Consider the following 18904-nt stretch of genomic DNA (forward strand, 5'->3'; position numbering starts at 1 on the left):
TCATGCCTGCCTTGCTATGTGCTTGCTAACTGAGAGCTCAACCCTGGAGGATACAGCTCTGTCCACCCCTTCCAACCCTCCTGTAACCTTGTCCCTCTGCTGACTCTTCAGATATCTTCCCAGGGAACTGCTGTGTAGTTTGGATTTTCTCTTTCCTTCAACCCTCAGGTCCTTTTTGAATAAGCTTGGTCCAGTCTTTTCAGGTCTTTTAGAGACAGGAAATTATACTAAAAAGAGAAAAATTGGTAAAGAAGGGTCCCATTTCAGACATGAGCTAGAAGGGCATGATGGGTAATGGCTTTAGTGGATTCAGATCTGTGTACACAAAGGGACTCTTTAGTCCAAGATTTTAAAAAAAGTATACATTAAAAATAAAAACTCTCTAATTTAAGAGGTGCTATTTTTAATGTTCCTGTACCCAATTTAAAGATGAGTAAAGAGAGCCCTGGAAAGTTTCAGTGTATGTTTAAGTCACACAGCAAAGTGCTGGAAGATCTATTTCCAAATCTCTTGCTCTTTGATTCAGTCCCAGCTTTGGCACTGGACCAAGTGAAATAGCACATTTAGGTACTTAGTGAGGTAGTTGGAGCATATTAGTGCTCAGTAGTGATAATTAGATCCAGAGCAAACACTTATATATACACTGCTTACTATATTCCAGGTGGTGTTGCACCTGTGTTGTATGTGTGAACTCCTTCGTTACCATTGTAAACCTGGAGGAAGGTACTTATTATCTCCATTTTGAAGATAAAAGCTAAGCACATAGACAATAAGAAAGTTGCCCAGGTTGACAGATAATAAGGGACAAATTGAGATTTCAACCAGACTGTCTAGCTGATCTGGTGTCCCTGCTCTTTTCTCCTACACTGTTTGGCTCAGAGTTATGCCTTTCTATTGTTGCTTTTCTTCTTGCGCTTTGCAGCTACATGGGGGACAAAAAAGTTCTAATGGAGAAAGACAAGCATGAATGTCCTTGGTTCTTTCTGCAGCTTTGTGGTTCTGGATCCAAGAAAGTTCAGTCTGCTCCAGGGGGAGAGGTGAGGGAGTAGCTGGTCACAGGTGGCTGAATGATCCTGCTCTTGGATGCCCTTGGGCATCTCTTGATCTGCAAACTCTTTAATAGTAACAGCATTCATTGTTTATTGTGGCTCATGATCTGGGGTTAGAATCAAGGATTTGAGTGTTTCTCATTGAAATGGGGATGGTGTTGAAAACATTTTCTTGGCCAGGCTCTACATCTGGCTCTTTCATCTGCTTCATTTCACTTATTCCTCATGGCAACTCCGGGAGACCAGAGCAATTACCTACTATCTACAGCTAAGAAACTCGAAGCTCACACAGCATGCAAGTGGTAGAGCCGAGATTTAGACTCAGGACTCTGTGACTCCGTGAGTCTTCACGTGTCGCTGATAACTTGAACCTGGTTCTGGTTCCCTGTATCTGTTGCCATTGTCTTAGGCCAAGATATCTTCAACTATCACTTGGACCATGGCGACGGATGGTGCACTTCTCTCCCTGCACCACCTCTTTTTTCCTTAAGCCCATGTCCAAAGGTATTGAAATCTTAACTTCTCAAGGACTGGGAATTAACTATCCACGCCATATCCCCAGTGCTCAACCCTATGACTGGCACATGGTAGATACTGCTCTGAAACATTCGGGATGAATGGGTGGGTGATTATATTTACCTTGTAGAAAATTACTTATCTATTAACAATTGGGTGATAGATTTGTCTGTCTATTCACTCATTCACTCACCTAGTCATCTTTCTCCTCCCTTCCTCCCTCTCTCATCTTCCAATCCACCCATTTGCTCATTTATCCACCTACCTATCCTCCCTTCCCTCCTCTCTTCTCCCTCTACCATCCACCACTCATCCATACATCCATAATTAATTCCCATTGATTTATTCATGCATCCATCCATCCATCTCCTATTCACTCCTACATCACCTTTTCACAATACATAATTCATATCCAACATCCATCCATCCATCCATCCATCTATCCTTCATCTCCTCAGCTTTTTATCATATCCATACAACCAGCCATTAATCAGAATAAAAAAGATGAAACATATTTAGTGCTATTAAGTCAGATTCAGATAAGTGTTATAAAAGTGCTCCTTGATGAAGAAAACATCATATTATTCCTTATTAATCAGAATAAATCAAGATAAAGGCAGAAGCCCCTTTCATTAGTTAACTTGTCTCAGAATTTGAACCTTTGTCTAAGACATTAAACTGCAACCTGCACCCTTCCTACATTCTCCACAGATGATCAGAGAGAGCAGGAGTAATTCAAATACAAGCTAAGTTCTAATTCCTTGACTGTTAGAAAGCCACTTGCACTTTGGGGTACAAAACAGAGATTGCAGGCATATTAATATTGAAGAGCTTAGGGACTATCTAAAGCTGAGGCATAGGCATGTAAAACAAGTACCCAATTATGGAACAGGTTTTTACAGTGTCCACTCAGGGAAGCGTGGGCTTCTCCTTGTGCCACCATCAGAGGTGGATTCCAGAACATCAGGGATGCCAGCTGTGCCTCTGAGGTAAGGGTTTGACACAACTAACACACAAGGGGAATCTGAGGATTCCGTGCTCCTCCCACAGGCTCTTGCCTGTGGTCAGAGTTAACAAAGGCAGCTGGGTGAGCAGGGATGAGATTACAGTGCAGGAGCCTCATAAATATGAGATGTGATGGCTGGGATGAAAATGAAAGTTGAGATGCTCAAAAATAAAGCGTGAAAAAGTCCTGGCCCCATATAAGAATGGGATTGATCTCCGTACGCTAACAGAATGTACGATTTCCCTTTGCTTTACTACTGTGCTTCTGTTTCTATAGAAACCACCAATTTTATAGACAAATGTGTTCTACGAGAAGGTGCTGGGAGTTCAGTTTGGAGCCAAGTGCCGTCAGGGCATCGGCACTCCCAACCCGAAGAAGGGGGTTCTTTTCTGTGTTAGCTAACTAGCTCTCCTGGGGATAGTTAATGATCACCAAGCTTGGAACTTGTCAGGATTATTACAGTAACACTTGCTGTGCTGCCTTCCTTGCAGAGAGTCCTGAAGCCACGCTGGTTCTAAGGTTTTTGAGCATGCTTGCGGAGGTGTGTATCTAGCCATTTTTCCTGTCTTCCATTGGCTTATTCTTAAGATGCATATTGATATCTTTGCATCAGACACTGTGCCAAGCTCTGGGGGTGTCACAGTATGGTAAAGAAAAGGCAGGCAAATCCATGATTTCATTTCAGTTCTGCAGTGGGGGATTTTCCTGGCCAGAGCTCCCTTAGAAAGAAAGATCTGATGCTGGGTGGATCTCAGGGGCGATTTTCAAAGATGGGCAATTGCCAACAGTTTGGGTACCTTTGCTATACAACAGATTTCAAAATCTAGTGGTATAAACCAGCATTGGTTTTATATGCACATGCTGTAGGTCATGGATTAGGGCAGGCATGGGAAAAGGTTTGTGTCTGCTTCATAATGTAATGCTCAAGGCTTCTGTTGGGGTGGATTGAAGGCAAGGATGCCTGGCTCTGCCCAAATGAGCCATGTAACCAGAACGTTGGTCCTCCCCCATATAGCATTTGCTGAAGCCGGAATGTTGAAGAATGGTGGCTCCCCTGCTCACTGGCTGGCACCTGCCTGGGAGGACTGGAGCAGATGGGGCCGTTTGGCACCACATTGATCCTGTGGCTTTCTCTCTGGCTAGCTTGGGTTCCCTTGCAGCATGTCTTCAGCATAGTGAGACTTCTTCTGTGACGGTGCCTGCAAGGCTTTTTTCGGACCTGGCCTCTTTTTTCGGACCTGGCCTCCAAAGCTCCAGAACATCACTGATGCTACATTGTATTGGAAAAAAACAAGTAACTAAGGAAGGTCAGAGGAAAAGCCCAGCTCTCATCTGAGGAATGACCACATGTCCACAGAGGTAAAAAACTGATGCCAGCAACCTCCAAGAAAAGCTTTAAAGCTACATTATCTTTGTATTCTTTTTTTTTTTTTCCTTCAGCCATGGGGTAGGATTGTAGCAGAGAGGAAATCAGGAGCACAGTTGTCAGAGTTGAGTCAGGCTGTGGTGATGTGTATATGGCAGTCATTGCCCCCTCTGGGGCTGCTGGTTGGCATGACAGGCTCCAGCCCAAACTAACATAGCAAAGAGGAAATTCACTGTATCATTAAACCAAAAACTTCTGAAGTTGTGGTTCTCAAACATAACTGGATCCAGGAGCTCACAGGAAATGATCAGTTGTAGGTTTCTCTCTCATCTCTTCACCTTGTGCTTCTGTGAGCTGTCTGAACTCCTAGGCTGCCTTCTAGGCAAATGATCACACCCTCCTACTTCTGAGTTCAGTAGCAAAGAAAAGAGGACTATATATCACCAACCATCCAAAGCATGGGCAAGGCCTACGTTGCTTCGTGTTGGGCCACCTAAGCATCCCTGGGCCTCTGATTGGGCAACTTTGAGTTATTGTCCACATCCCAGGGAAGTTGGAGGAGGGGAGTTCTCCAGGGGGTGCTCCAGAAGTTCTGGGAAACCAGTGATGCCTGAGTGGATGTGGGGCAGCTTGAAAGACTGTGCTGTGAGGGTGGTAAGAGGCTGAGGAGAGAATGTTGTGAAGTGAGAAGAGGGTTTGGGAAGGACCCCGAGAGCATCAAATGGACACGCTGAAGTAGACACTATCAGAAGCTGAGCAGAATAGTGGTTGTTGGAGCCTGGGCATATGTATGTGAGGAGGCTAGGAAAATGGAGGTTGGATTTGATCAGCGATCCTGCATGCATGTATGAAAACGCCACAGTGAGCCGCAGTGATAAGTACAGTTAATGTGTGTTTAAAGAATGCATAAATATAAAGAAGCTGTGAGGAAGAAGCTGGGGAGGTAAGAGGAAAACCGGGGCATGTAGTCTCCTGGTAGCCAAAGACAGGATGTATTACAAGAGGGGAGGAGTAGCCAACATCAGAAATGCCTCTCAGAAGTTGAGGGAGACCCACTCACTCATCCACCCATTTACCCAGACTTTCATTCAGAAAATAGGCCCTGGACACTTACTATGTGCTAGACACCAAGGTTAGTAGAGTGGACCAAATGGAAAAAACTCCCTGTCTTCATGGGCCTCACATCTAAGTCTAAGGCAGGGTGGGTGCTTGTTGGTGAGCTTGCTGAGAACAGTTCCAGGAGAGATGGGGTGTGTGCAGCTGTACTGGGTTGGGGAGTAGGTGGAAGATGCAATAGTGGGAAAGGTTTGTGGGTGCCATCCTTGCAGGAAACCTAGCTGTCCAGGGAGAAAAACGGAATCAAAGCTGCACTGTGTATTTACTTTAGTTCTATAATTTTAAAAATATGAATGTGGGGCTCCCCCTTTCTGTGCATATGTTAGGCTTCTATGCCTTCAGATACTGTGACATTGTATCTGGTCTGATCCACCAGAGAAGACCTCTCTTCTGGTCTCTGCCTGAAGGAGATAAAAGCAAGTGCTTGGAGGGAGAGAGGTAACATTAAAAATTTTGCTGCTCCAAAGGGGACAGGAGACAGGATCTCAGATCTCTGTTCAGTCTGGGAAGCCAGAGGCTGGGGGGCAGTAGGGGAGCATTAAAACGCGAGAAGATACAGGGAAGATACATTTTAACATGCTTAAGTCACTCTCCTAAGCAAAACAGAATGAATAATCCTACATTCCCATATGTCTGCATGTGCTTGATTCTAAATTCCTTCTTCCCTGTTGTGCCAGCTGCTTGCAGAAGGTGAATTGGGTGGAATGCAGGTAGCGTGGGGTAATATGGGTAATTGGCCCCTAGATAATTGAGAGTTGGTTGTAATTAACCTAATTTTAGAAGCATAGCTCAAGATCCCATAGTTGCAAGTATCAGGCAACCCTGGTCAGAAACCTCTCTGTAGCTCCTCTCTTTGACCTGATTCCAAATGATTCTTAACCAGAGTCAGTTTTGTCCCCCAGGTGACATTTGGCAAAGTCTGGAGACATTTTTGCCTGTCACGACTCAGGGAGGATGCTGCTGTGACTCTGTGGATGGAGACCAAGGATGCTGTTAAACATCCTACAGTGAACAGCATGACCTGCTTCCCCCCAAGACAAAAAAACGTCAACAGTGCTGAGGTTGAAAGACTTTAATGTAAATCACACTATTTTTTGTGATGGAGAGGAGTTGCGATGAAGTTGAGGAAAGAAAGAAGGAAAGATTTGGGGTCAGAATGACACAAGTACAGTATTTATGGTAAACGAATCTGTTGTTCTCTCTAGAAGGTAATGGGTATTCAGTACTGAGACTGACTTTTCCTCAGAGGACCCACAGTTGTATTTATAGTCACACCTCAGGGTCTTTGTCTAAAGAGCTGACCCTCTGGTCATGCATGTAACCCCCTTTGTAGATGCTGCAGTGAGCTCAGTCGCAAATCTGTTGTTCTTGAAGGTGAAATACAGCTCCACTTAAACCCTTGCAAGTTGCCTGGTTCTTTGCATTGTGGGGTTTAGCTTTTTTTTCCGCAAAAATATATAGGTACATACATATGAATGGGTTTTCTTTGTGGGTGCTGGGCCTCCCAGCGCTAGCAGGGCTGGATTCTGCATTCCTTCATGGATCTGCTGTCAATGAGGGCCCTGTCCTTTGTGGTGGTACTGGTGTTTCCTAGGGTGATTCATTGGCTGGGGACAACCCAAGGGACTGCCCCTCTCCTGCAAATGGAGTTTCCAGAGAAGTCTCATTCTGATGCCCCACTGCTCAGTGGGTCTGGGTAGGATGAGAGAAGACTGGTCGTCAGCTCTGTACTCTCTGTTAGTGACACTCTAACTTTTGTCTAAGGGGCAAGTGGTCAGAATCCTGTTAGACAAACAGACCCGTGTTATAAACAAAATGGATGAGCCTCTAGAACATTTTGCTAAGAAGCCAGACCCAGGTAACATGCTGTCTGATCCCACGTATATGGAATGCCCCAAATTGGATGAAAGCAGGTGAGGGGTTGCCGTGGGTGGGGAGGGGGAATGGGTAGGGGCTGCTTTAGATGTCTGGAATTCCACAGAGGTGGTAGATGCACCACATTGTGAATGGAAGCAAAGGCCACTAAATTGCCCACTTTAAAATGTTATCTTACGTTATGTGAATATCACCTCTAAAGAGAAACCTCTTCCGAACAGAGCCCCTCAGCTGGCCCATCTCCAGGCCTGTACAGGGGCCTGGGCTCAGCCCATTGCACAAGGGCCTTTTGGGGTCCTGATGAGACAGGGCCTGCCCTGGCGAACAGTGGGAGTGAGGGGCATCCGCTGGGGCTTTGCTCTTTCATGTTTCCTTGGAAGTGATAAATGAAGCTTTGCATCTGCTTCGTGGCAGAATAGTCCCAGGAGGGACTGAAGACGCTGTCTCGGGGACACGTGTTTCTGCTCTGCTCAGTAGCTGGCTTCCCATAGGACATAAACCATGGCAGGGGAGGGGAGTGCTCCTGCCCCTGGCTCTCATGGGTGTGGGGTGGCCGGTGAGCCTCCCTGGGGCTCTGACATCCAAGTGGGCTGGGCACAGGCGGGGTGAGGAAAGGGGGCCTGGCTGTGCTTACCACGTCCCCCTGTGCTCCACTCCAGGGAGTTCACGGACACTCGTGTCTAGTCCACGAGCCCTGGGTGGGGGTGATGACTCCAACAGCGTCTTCATTTGCTGTGCGACCTTGGAGAATATTTAACCTCTCTGTGCTCCAGTTCCCTCATCTGCAGAATGGTAACAAGGTGATGATAATGTCTATCCCACAGGAACCTGTGAGGTTTAGATCAGCATAGATAAATGTATATATTTACATTTCATTTATCTTATAATAATTGTGTAATGTAGAGCCCTGTATTTCATCAGTAAAATAGTGGAGTGAGTTTATTTATTTATTCAGTGAGTTTACCGAACTCCTACTAAGTCAGGCATAGGGATTAAACAGTGACTAAGTTGAACAGTATTCTCTGTCTTCGTGAAGCTTACATGGAAGTCAGGAGATAAAATAAGACATCAGAGGCACACATACCTGCAAAGTACAGAACATGTTATGGTTAAAAACAAGCAAGTGCTTATGGTAGAAAACAGGCGAGTGTGGGCTTCATAAGGTGGTGGGGACATTCTTCTCTCAGACCTGTAGATGAAAGCCTTTGGGAGAGAAGGCCCTGGTCATGGGAACAGTAGAGCAGGAGAGCTTTCTGCTAGGCAAGCGTAACAGTGCAAAGGCCCTGGGATGGAGGAGAACTCAGACAGCCAAGAAACTTCCTGAAGACCAGTGAAGAGGAGTTAGAAGGGGGATGCTTTTCATGCCTGGCTGACCATTTCAAGATTTAGATTTTGCTATTTCAAAGGAGACAGTGCAGGGTAGTGGTGTGAGTTATATTTATTACTGGAAGGTCACTGCTGTAGTGACGGAGAATGGCTTGGAGAGCTTTGGAAAAGAAAGAACATTTTGCAGGTCCTTGCATTCATTCCCCCAGGAAGCTGCAGCTTGTTTTGCTTGTCTGCTTAGGAAAACATAAATCCCAGCAGGTGCTTTCTGGGCCCCTATAGCTCCAGTGCCTTCAGCTGTGATGTCTACTCTTTTCTCCTACATTTGTTTTCTAGACGCCCGTGCAACTGTGAGGGGATGGTGGGCACAGGAGCATGGGTGGTGTTATTGGAAGGAAAAACTCTGTCCTCCCTGGGCTTTACCCCCAAGTGACCCTAGGGGAAGAGGTTCATGGTCAGTTCCTGGAGCAGTGGGTATTTACATAATTTCAGGTTGCAGGGTGAGTCCCCTAGGATGGGAGCCTCCCACTTCTGACCAGCTTTAACACGAGATGGTTCCATTTTGCTACCAGTTCCCTTCTGTGTTCTCAAGGAGTTGCTGGCCAGCCGGGGCTACGTAAGAGCTGGGAAGCTGAAGTCTCAGCTGTCTCTTCCGTCTGTGGTCTCGTCACTCAAAGATGCAGGACCGGAGGGGACAGATGGGAAGCGTGGAGACTGGTGAGGAAGCCGGAACAGATGATGGGAGTCATGGGGTGGAAAGAGGAGCATGGGTGTGAACGATGCTGTGAGTAGGAAAATCGGCAGAGTTTTGTGACCCAAAGAATATTTGTATCCAGAATAGACTGCGGAGGAAACAAGGCAATTGCAAGTTTTCTGGCTGAGCAGGTATCTTCTGCAGAAAAGGAGAGTGAAGGAGAGGAAGATTGGGACTCACTTTGATTGAAGGTGTGGCCACGTCCCTGTGCAAATTCCTGTCTGCCGGATAACATCTCCTGATCTTAACAAGGACTTTGGAAGCATTCATTTTCCATCTTATTTTATTGGTGAAGAAACTGCAGCCCTGAGAGGTTAAGCACATTCCCAGCTGATTGGACTTTGAAACTCTTTTTTTCTGAACTTTTATTTTGGTGAGGATGCAACTAATTTAGGAATACTGATAAGAGTAGTGGAACTTACTGAAAGCAAGGTAGAATCCCCCCAGTAGAATTCCTAACCTTTGTGTGCATGTGTGTTGAAAGGATCTCACTTATCTTCACGAGAAGATAAACATCACAGGGTGTTGTTTTCATTTCCTGAGCATCTTGTGGCTCCCTGGTCTTTTTCCAAGGGAGGTGCATGTCAAGTTCTGGTTCCCTGTGTTTTGAGCTGGCGCGAGCCCTGTCCTTTCACTCCAGGTCTGAGGATACATGTGTCTGTGTGTGTTGTTTACCTAACACACTGTGGATGCTCTGATGTATAAACAGTCTCTCCCTCCCTTTCAGTTTCATCTCTCATTTTCAAATCTATCCTGCCTTTATGGGCTCCTTGCACACTTTCACGATGCTTTTCTGGTCCTTCTAACCCATCACTTTTTATTTCTCCTCTTTGCCTTGGTTATGGCGGTGAGAATACAAACCATTTCCCCAGTGAACTTAGGATCTCATTGACAATATCAGAGGCTGCTATCTGACCACTTTATTTCCCCTGTGGTGTCTGGCATGGTGCCTCAGATCCTGAGCTGACACAGTGTAACACGCAAATCATGCGTCTTAGAGTAGAGGAAACAATATTCAAATCTTGGCTCCACAGGTTGGAGACAGGTGATCTTGGGTGAGGTGTTCACTTTGTATATCAGTACCCTCACTGTTGGACTAAAGTAATAAAAGCTATTCTTTGGGGGTTTTAAATATTACATCTATAATTGTATAAAATAATTATATATTAAAAGCCAGGTGCCATAACTGATGCACAGTAGACACTCAGTGAATGCTTATATATTCTTAGCCACTGTCCTTCAGTGGGTGATAGAGTAATAGTGTGGAGAGCAGAGATAGTGTGGTTTACCTTCATCTTTCTTGCAGCAAGGAATTTCTCAGTGGATAAGAAAATAATTCAGTGGGTATTGACTGTGCAGATGGATGAATGCGAGGATGGATGAATGTGTTGTCTGCCCTCCCCCTACTACTAGTCTGTCACTTTCTGTCACTTTACCTTTTCTTTTCAGAACCCTTATTTCTACATGAAATATGATTATTTATGAATAATATCATTTATCCACTTTTAAAATTGCCTTTCTCTTTTGCTAAACCGTAAGCCCTGTGAAGACTAAAATCTTGCTTGATTGACTGTGATGGCCCCAGCCCTTAGTCAAGAAGCTGGAATAGAGTAGCTGTCAACTAAATAGTAGCTGAGTGAAAAAGAAAACCAGTTAGTGGATTTACTTCAGTTTTACTAAAAAACATTGTATTAGCACCAACTTTGACCAGGTACCAAGCAAGACACAGAATAACACAGAAGCAAACAGGCTCCATCCCTTCTCAAACAGAAAAGGACTCTGTCTTTTCCAAATTTGGAGCCAATTTTGTTGGACCCGTGGCTGAAAGGAACGAAGCCATTGAACAACGCTGGGAGATAAAGCCTTATATATTCAGAGTCACATTCTGCTTTGGAATTGGCTCCCCTCCCTCATGCAGGATTAGCCTAGGAGGCCACCTTTCCTGGCAGAAGAAATTGACATCCCATTGAAATTGATGAAATATTTAAGCATGTGCCATCATAGCCTGCTAAGCATTGCCACTTGGGAAAAACTCATTTAATAAGTGGCCTGACCCATGCAAATGTGGGAGATATGGTTGGCAGGTCTCCTTTTTCTGTGGATCACACAGAAACCAGTGATGGTGAAGGGGGCAAGTGAGTTGATAAAAGCATCTCTGGAGATCAAGCACTAAACGGTTTCTTTATTGCTCACCTCTCACAGAAACTTCTGTTTAAACTGCTGGCAGTAAGTGCAGGTTAGACCTGTGAAGTTATTATAAATGCCTTTCTTAAGCCTAAGAACTTTATTTTTTTTAATTGGTTCCTTTTCTCCGTTTTTCCTTTTTTCCCCAAACTACTAATGTAATAGGAAGAATAAAAATTTGTAATTTCTTAAGACACAGGAGCTATTGAGAGTGAGAACAAAGAGGCTATTGAAACACTATAGACTTTCGGCAAAACCGAAAACATGCATAACCCCCTTGCCTCCTTTCACTGCACAATGGAACACTCTAATGAGCTGGGGGAGGGGTGCTGGGCTGGAAACCCCCAGCCCGGCGCCTGCTGAATGAGAAATAGGCTGATGGAAGAGGAAGGGAAGGGCCGTTAGTGACAGGGAGAATGAGGAGAGGCAGGGACTTACTGTCCTTGCTGACCCTTTCTTCTTCAGGGCCTTTCTCTGCGCCCTCTTTCATTTGCTGCCAGCCATTGAAGGCCTAACCCTATTATGATTTGGCCTTTGGAAAAAGCCAATGAATGCTTTAAACAGCTTTTCTTAGAGGGCACTGTGATTAAGTGGAAAGTCATAAAGAACTATGTTCAGAGCCTCGCTATACTAGGGTAGGGGAAAACGTGGGCTGCAGTGGAATCGGGGATTGTCTAGCTTGAGGCCCTGTAGGACACTCTTCCTGGTTATCTGGTTTTGATTTTCTGGGATTTTTCTTGCAATTCTGAGAGTCAAAGGTACCTGATAGGTATGCATATCCTGTCTTGTATAGTAGAGGTTCATCCAACATTTCCTCCTAAAAATTTTACCTCCCTTTGCACATCCACTTTAAATATTTCTAATCTATAGCTGTGTGCTCACTGAGTTCTCTTCAGAACCACTTGTAACATTTTCCTAATTTTCAGTGATTAATGATATAATAAAATCTTGGGCATATTTCATATTTCTGTGAGAGTCTCAGTTTTATCACTTTTTGAAAATTATATTTTAACATTAGTTACATAAAGGTAGTTTTGAAATGACAACCTCTGCAAGCCTCAATGTCTTCATCTGTTGAACGTGAAGAAGTGTCTGGAGTGAAATCATCACCTATTTTATCCAGTTTTCTCATTCCTATTTAGTGTAGAAGCCAAAGTAATATTTAGCAATTAAAATTTAGCTATTACAGGTTGTGAATGGGATAATGTTTGTGAAAATTCAGTTATCAAGGATGATTCATAAAGAGCAATTAAGATTTTAGCTGGTCCTGTTATTTTTGGCATCAAATGAAGATTTCAGAGCTTCTTTCAACTCCCCAAAGGCTTGGAAGAGAAAGGACATTTCTCTGATGACTCTAGAAGGTGAGCCGGAGCCAATGCTTGGAAACCGTAAGATCAGATTTTTGGTTGATAATAATTGGGATAAAGGGGAGAACTTGGTAACAATGAGCTCCCTGATAGAGTGGCTGCTAGATGGGGTAGTGAGGTTCACGTTTTTGAAACTATGTAGACAGAGGCTGTGTTGCTCATGGTCACTGCAGTGTTCAAGCACTAAGACTGCTACCATTTCTGAGAAGAAGCATGATGCAGAGAAATATAGGCACGTATGGGAAAGATGACCACAGCCCAGAAACCCAAGAAGTGCAGGTTTCCACTGGCTGGAGACCCTGTGAGCCCCAGCACCTATAAATGCGTGTGTTTAATATATGAGCAATGCCTGGCACATAATAGGTGCCCATCAAAGGCTTCTTGTATGTGCCTCTTACAACAGTTCTATCACTTACTTATACAGCAAGACATTGAGTTATGATACAGTAACATGGTACGCATGATATATGAAGCCAGGGATACCACTGCACAAGGTTGGGCTGCTGGGTAAGTGTGTGACTCAGTGGGGTCAGGCATTTGCTGGAAAAATGAAACCAAGGCTCAGGCCTGCTGTGTGAACCTGGAGACTCTCTTAGAGGTTCTGACTCCCAAGTCCAGTGTGCCTGCATAGTTTTCTGCCTCTTCCAAAGCTGAGCTCTTGGTCTTCTCATCTAAACTGACACCTCCCTCTGTGTGTGTGCAGGTGGTGCTAGAGACTGAATCCAGGGCCTCACACGAGCCAGGCAAGTGCTCTACCACCGAGTTGCATGCTCAGCCCCTTTTCTGAAGTTCTATTAGGCATTTCCTTATAAATTTTTGACATGATTCCCAATAATCCCCGTCTCCTAATATTCACACTTTTCTGTATTCTCTCCCTCTCTCTGGGTATAAAATGGACCCAGAAACTTGCTTGTTAAGAATAAAGTATGGTGATAGAAAACTGATAGGAGGTAGGTTGTCACCTCTGCGATGAGGTTCCAGAAGACTATGACATGTGTCTTGCTCCTCACCAGCACTTCCTCTTGCCTTTTCGTTTACTCACTCCGATGAAGCAATCTGGCAGCCATGAGAGGCTCTTTAGAGGCTCTTGCCCGCAAGCCAGGGAGCCAAGAGGGGCTGTGACCCATAGCTCATTAATAACCAAGGCCTCAGTCTACCAGCCCCCAAGTGACCGAACCCTCCCATACTTGAGGGAGCTTGGAAGCAGGTCCTTCCTTGCAAGTCCACAGAAGAGATTGCAGCTTTGATCTACATCTGGATTGCAGCCAATGAGACGCCAGAACAGAGGACCTGGCAAAGTTCTGCTGGGATTCCTGGCCCCTAGAAAATATGAGCTAGTAAATGTATGCTTTAAACTGGGAAGTTTTGGGGCAATTTGTTACATGACAATAGGTAACAAATCAACTTCTGTTTTCAACTTGCCTATTGGAAACTATGTTCTTTATTAGAGGAGTTTAAATTCTCTTTCTTCTGTTTCTTGTCTCAACTATTCTTCCATCTCCTCACTCGAGACATCCTTGGCACAGGTATTTAGCAAAACTTCAGGTCCATCAAACTGCCTAAGACCCTGTTAGCAAAGCCATAATAAGATGTGCAAATTCTTAGCACCTTCTAACACCATGCAAGTCCAAGTTATCATTAAGGCCTGTTTGATAGTTCCAAGGTATGTCACTGCCTGGAAGGCCGTCTGATATTTATAGGAAGCTGAAAGTTAGGCACCGAGGAAAAATGTGTTCCAGACTGTTGCACTTATTTTCAGATGGAATCATATTCTCTGAAAAATTGTGGAGGATGTTGAGCTGATAGGGGATTCACCATGATTGTATGGCTCACTGAGCTTGTATTGTGGCTGAGAAAAATCATCTCGTCAGTCTGGGAAGACGACAGCCACATCTCCTCAGCCTGTTGGTGATAGATGTTTGAGGACAGACTAAAGACCTGGCTGTGTTCTTCTTCGAAGTTGAAGCCACCAAGTTGCATTTTAAAGTAAATCAACAAAAGGAGGGGTGCTTTAAGAGAAATATTTCTGAGGCTCATCCCATTTGGTGGCCTGGGATGGTAGATTAAAGAGAAAGCTTTGAGACAGGTGAGTGGAAATTTAAAGAGGCATCTTGTCTGTCATTTGTAAAGGCTAAAAAGTTTGAGGAAATTAATTCTTACACGCAAGGGTGTGATGGACATAAGTTCAATCAATCAGTTAGTCAGTCAGGCAATCAGTCCACTAGCAAACATTCACTTTGTTCCTACTTTGTGCCTGGCATCATTCTCAGGGCTAAAAAAAAATAATTCAAATAAGATCCAATATCTGTTTTCAGGGAGTTTGCAGAATAGTGAGGTTGGAGTCGTGTGTGTGTGTGTGTGTGTGTGTGTGTGTATGTATATATATATGGGAGATAGTGGTATGGTGCAGTGAGGGATCAGGCTCTTTGAGAAGCCATAGAGAGAACAGTTACTCTGAACTGCATAATATCTGTAGAGTGGAAAAATGAAGGGTTTACTGCAAAGGCAAATAAAGTGCACTGATAGGTGGAGGATAGAAATCTAGGGAGGCAGTAAGCATTCTGGAATGAAGGCTTTTCCTGTGCAAAGGCCCAGAAGTATGAATAATTGGCTTGGCTGAGTTGGGGGATTGAAAAGTACTTTAAAGATGGATGGGTTTAAGATAGGCCAGACGGATGGGTGAGGCTGGCTGTGGAAGGCCTTGGGGGCCAGGCTAAAGCTTCAGTTCCATCTTTATGCAAAAGGAGGCCTAGGCAGGTTCCCAGTGGGGCAGCTGTTCAGATTTGCCTTTTGGGAGACTCACACCAAGGCCCCTGTATAGGAAGGACTGGGCCAATGAGGGTGAAGATGAGGACCCTTGTTTCTATGCTCTGAGCTGGGCTTACTACAGGCTGTTTTACTTTCCCTCTCTTTAGATTCACAGGCTGTTTCCAAGTGGCAGTTGGTACCTGCTGGGAGATAATGTGGGTGGAAGTCTCTCAGAAATAACCTACTGTTTGGGGCAGGCACAAGAGTTTCAAAGCCAGGCTGGGGATTAGCTCAGTGGTTCTGCAGCCTGCCTCGCAAGTGCAGTCTCAAGTTCGATCCCTGGTTCAGAAACACAAACAAATGAGTTTCAAAGCCCTTCTCCAAGACACAGTGGGGTCTCAACCAGAGCTGGGGTTGGCAGCAAGGTGACCAGCTGTCCAAGTTTCTTATGATGCATGACTTTCGGTGCTGAAACTGAGAAGACATGACAAGTTATGCTGCCGCAGCTGCTGAGCAAACATACTGGCCAAGATGGGTGACATATAGATCTCTTCTTTCTTGACCACCCCTCACTTCCCCTTTCTTCACAGCCAAACTTTCAGAAAGCATCCTGTTCTAATTGTCTGAACTCCACTGTCTGGGCCCCAGCTCAGTCTCATGTTGTCTCTGTCCAGGGAACACACTGGCCACCTTTGGGAGGGCTGGAGCCTTCACCTGCAGCCTCAGCATCAGCTAGACCCTGGCCAGTATGTGCCTTTCTGAGAGATGTGGGCTGTTTTCTAGAAGATGCTCCTTATCCACAGCCTTTGTGTAGTTTCCTCTCCCCGATGAGGGTGAATTTAGTAGGACTTGTGTCCAAAACAGGCCTTTATGGCACTCATGGGACAAGGAGGCTGCCACAGCCTTGGGCAGTAGTTTCTAACCTGCACATGAAAACTGGGATGGATGTAGTCTCAGGAAAAGTGTAGACAGGATGCATTTTTAGTGCTGCATAGCCAAGATGAAGACCATTCATCATGATCTTTGTCCTGTCATTTCAAGATATTTGTGGCGAGGACCAACAATTTGTCTGTCCCTGCTTTCCCTGCTGCAAATCATCTCCGTGCATGCCTGATTTCCAATTAGAAGAAAAATATGTCAGTCCATCCTCATGGCAAAAGGAAGCCCCTCCATGTGTCATCTAATTTAATTCCCGCCAAATACGGAAGCACATATTGCTAGTGGTGGTCCCTTCCCCTCCCTGCCTTCCTTATTCCTGAAGCTTGTCCTGCCTTTGTGAGGAGGAGGTTTCTCTCACTGTGAGCAGAGTGATCTCCTCACTCGATCCCGCCACACAGGTTCAACTTTGCTTCTGAGTCCACCTCGTCATCTGTCAGCTTTTAGGAAACGGTGATGTCTAACCCTTGGCATCTGCTATCTTTCTCAGTTCTGAGCTGCCACAGCAAGACATGTAGGCTGGGTGGCTTTAACAAAAGGCATTTATTTTCTCAGAGTTTTGGAGGCTACAAGTCCAAGATCAAGGTTCTGGCCAGTTTGGTTTCTGGTGAGACCTCTCTTCTTGCCTTGCATATGGCTGCTTTCTTGCTGAGACTTCACAGGGCCTATCCTAGGTGAGTGCCTGTAGGGAGAGAAAGATATCAGAGAGACAAAGATATTCTTTCAATTAGACCACTGATCCTGTTGGATTCCACCTTTATGAGCTCATTTAACCTTAGTTACCTTCTAAAACCTCTATCTCCAAGTATAGTCACATTGAGGATTAGGGCCTCATCCTATAAATTTGGAGTCAAATGCTTTACCACTGAGCTATACCCCCATCATCCTATAAATTTGGGGAGCTACAATTCAGCCCATAACACTTCTCTTCCCCAAGTTGGAAGTTTTATTCACACTCCTGGTCTGGGACTCAGCACCCTGTACAAATGCACAATTAGGGATGTTGGTGGTGGTAATGGCCAAGGTAAAGGAGTTGGGAGAAGAGGAGTATGTATGAGTTTTCCCATTACTGAGGCACAATATCTGACATCAACAGCTTAAAGGAGGAGAGGTATAATTTTGTTCATGTTTTCAGGGGATTCAATCCATTTTTGGCTAGTTAGCTCTAAGGCAGAAACATCACTGAAGAAAGGTGCGGTGGGGGGAAATTGCTTAATTTCAGCTGATGATGGCACTAGCATTTGGAGAGGATCCTAGCAGGGGAGGGGTGGTTTTCCCTTGCACTGATAATGCAAACTGATGGTAGCTGTAGTGGGAGCTCCAAAAGCAGCAATCATTTTCCTCTTTATCATGAAGTACACCCAACAACCCTAACTCTGGTCACCTTTCCAGGGACAGGAAATGATGCATAAACTGGTCTCAAATGACTACTTCCTTGAGTGGATACCAAACAGCCTGAAGGCAGCAGCCCAGAGGCATGCTTCCCATTTGAGGGCCATTTTACAGCCAGGTCAGGCACTAAGATGGGGACACAAAATTGCTAGTAATGACTTACACAGGCCATTCCAAAACCCATAATCAAGAGTGGAAGAGAAATTTCAAGCACTTAATAAATGGTTTGCTAACACATTGTCATGGCAACTGCTAATCCTTGAGGGGTTGTTCTAGAATGGCTTCATAAGTGGCTTTCTCGAATACATGCCTGTAGGAGCTGAGGACACTTATATTCTCACAAACATCAGACCAAATATTATTTTTCATAATTGGCTTAAGGAGAAAATGTCCCCATCATTTTGGCTTTGAGGGCTGTAAGAATAAGGATTTGTCCAACAGAGGCTAGTCCTGTTAAGTTGAAGCACCATTTCTTCATCCCTTACTTCTCTTGTGTTAGTCTGCTTTCTGTCACTATAATGAAATACCTGAGATAATTGACTTATAAAGAAAAAGGGGATTTATTTTGGCTTACAGTTTTGGAGGTTTTAGTCCATGAGTGGTTGGTTCGATGGTGTTGGGCCTGCGGCAGCACATCATGGTAGACATGTGGCAGAGTAAAGTCTCTATGGCTGAGAAATAAAAAGAGAGCGAGGAGTGGGCTGGGGTCCCACAGTTCCCTTTAAAGGAGCACCCAATAACCTAAAGACCTGTCCTATCCCCCACTTCTTAATGTTTGCACCACTTCCCAATAGTACCAAGCTGAGAAACAGACCTTTAACACATAAGCAAGCCTCTGGGGGGTTGTACAGTATCAAAGTATAGCACCTCCTTTATAATTTTCTAAACATATCCCACTAAAATATTTAAAAGGACGTATGTAATGAATATCTTCATTTCAGTAGAAAACAGTGGAAAAATCACACAGGAAAAATAAACATCATTTATAAGAACATGATGATTAATGCACTTTCCTCTAGTTTTATTTTTCCCTGTTCATATTTATGCATCTGTATCTTTTAAACACAATTGAAATAATTATGTGTGATAGATTATTTCATATCCTGCTTTATTACTTAATGTTTTCTTATAAACGTGACCTCTCTTTAGGTTATTTGGAACTCTAAATTATTGATAACAGCGTGCACTGCAACTGCATGAGAGTGTATCACAACTTATTTTAACCAGTCTTGATTGTTGAACACTTCGGAATTGCTTTGCTTTTTTTTG

At 44.5% G+C, this 18904-nt stretch overlaps 1 protein-coding gene across 8 annotated transcripts in view; it reads left to right on the forward strand.

Annotated features, from left to right (window-relative positions):
• Nucleotides 1–8916: 8916 nt before the first annotated feature.
• The window catches only part of Ptprt (protein tyrosine phosphatase receptor type T), an 810280-nt gene continuing 800292 nt past the window's right edge, over nucleotides 8917–18904 (forward strand). For all 8 annotated transcript variants that reach the window (XM_033767165.1, XM_010631417.3, XM_033767166.1 and 5 more), the window contains exon 1: nucleotides 8917–8971. In XM_033767165.1, the coding sequence (XP_033623056.1) occupies nucleotides 8932–8971 (40 nt within the window). In that variant the 5' untranslated portion in view covers nucleotides 8917–8931. The remainder of the gene's footprint in view (nucleotides 8972–18904) is intronic.

Source organism: Fukomys damarensis, unplaced genomic scaffold, assembly GCF_012274545.1.
Source record: "Fukomys damarensis isolate Sample0158 unplaced genomic scaffold, DMR_v1.0_HiC HiC_scaffold_22, whole genome shotgun sequence".
NCBI classification, from domain to species: Eukaryota; Metazoa; Chordata; class Mammalia; order Rodentia; family Bathyergidae; genus Fukomys; species Fukomys damarensis.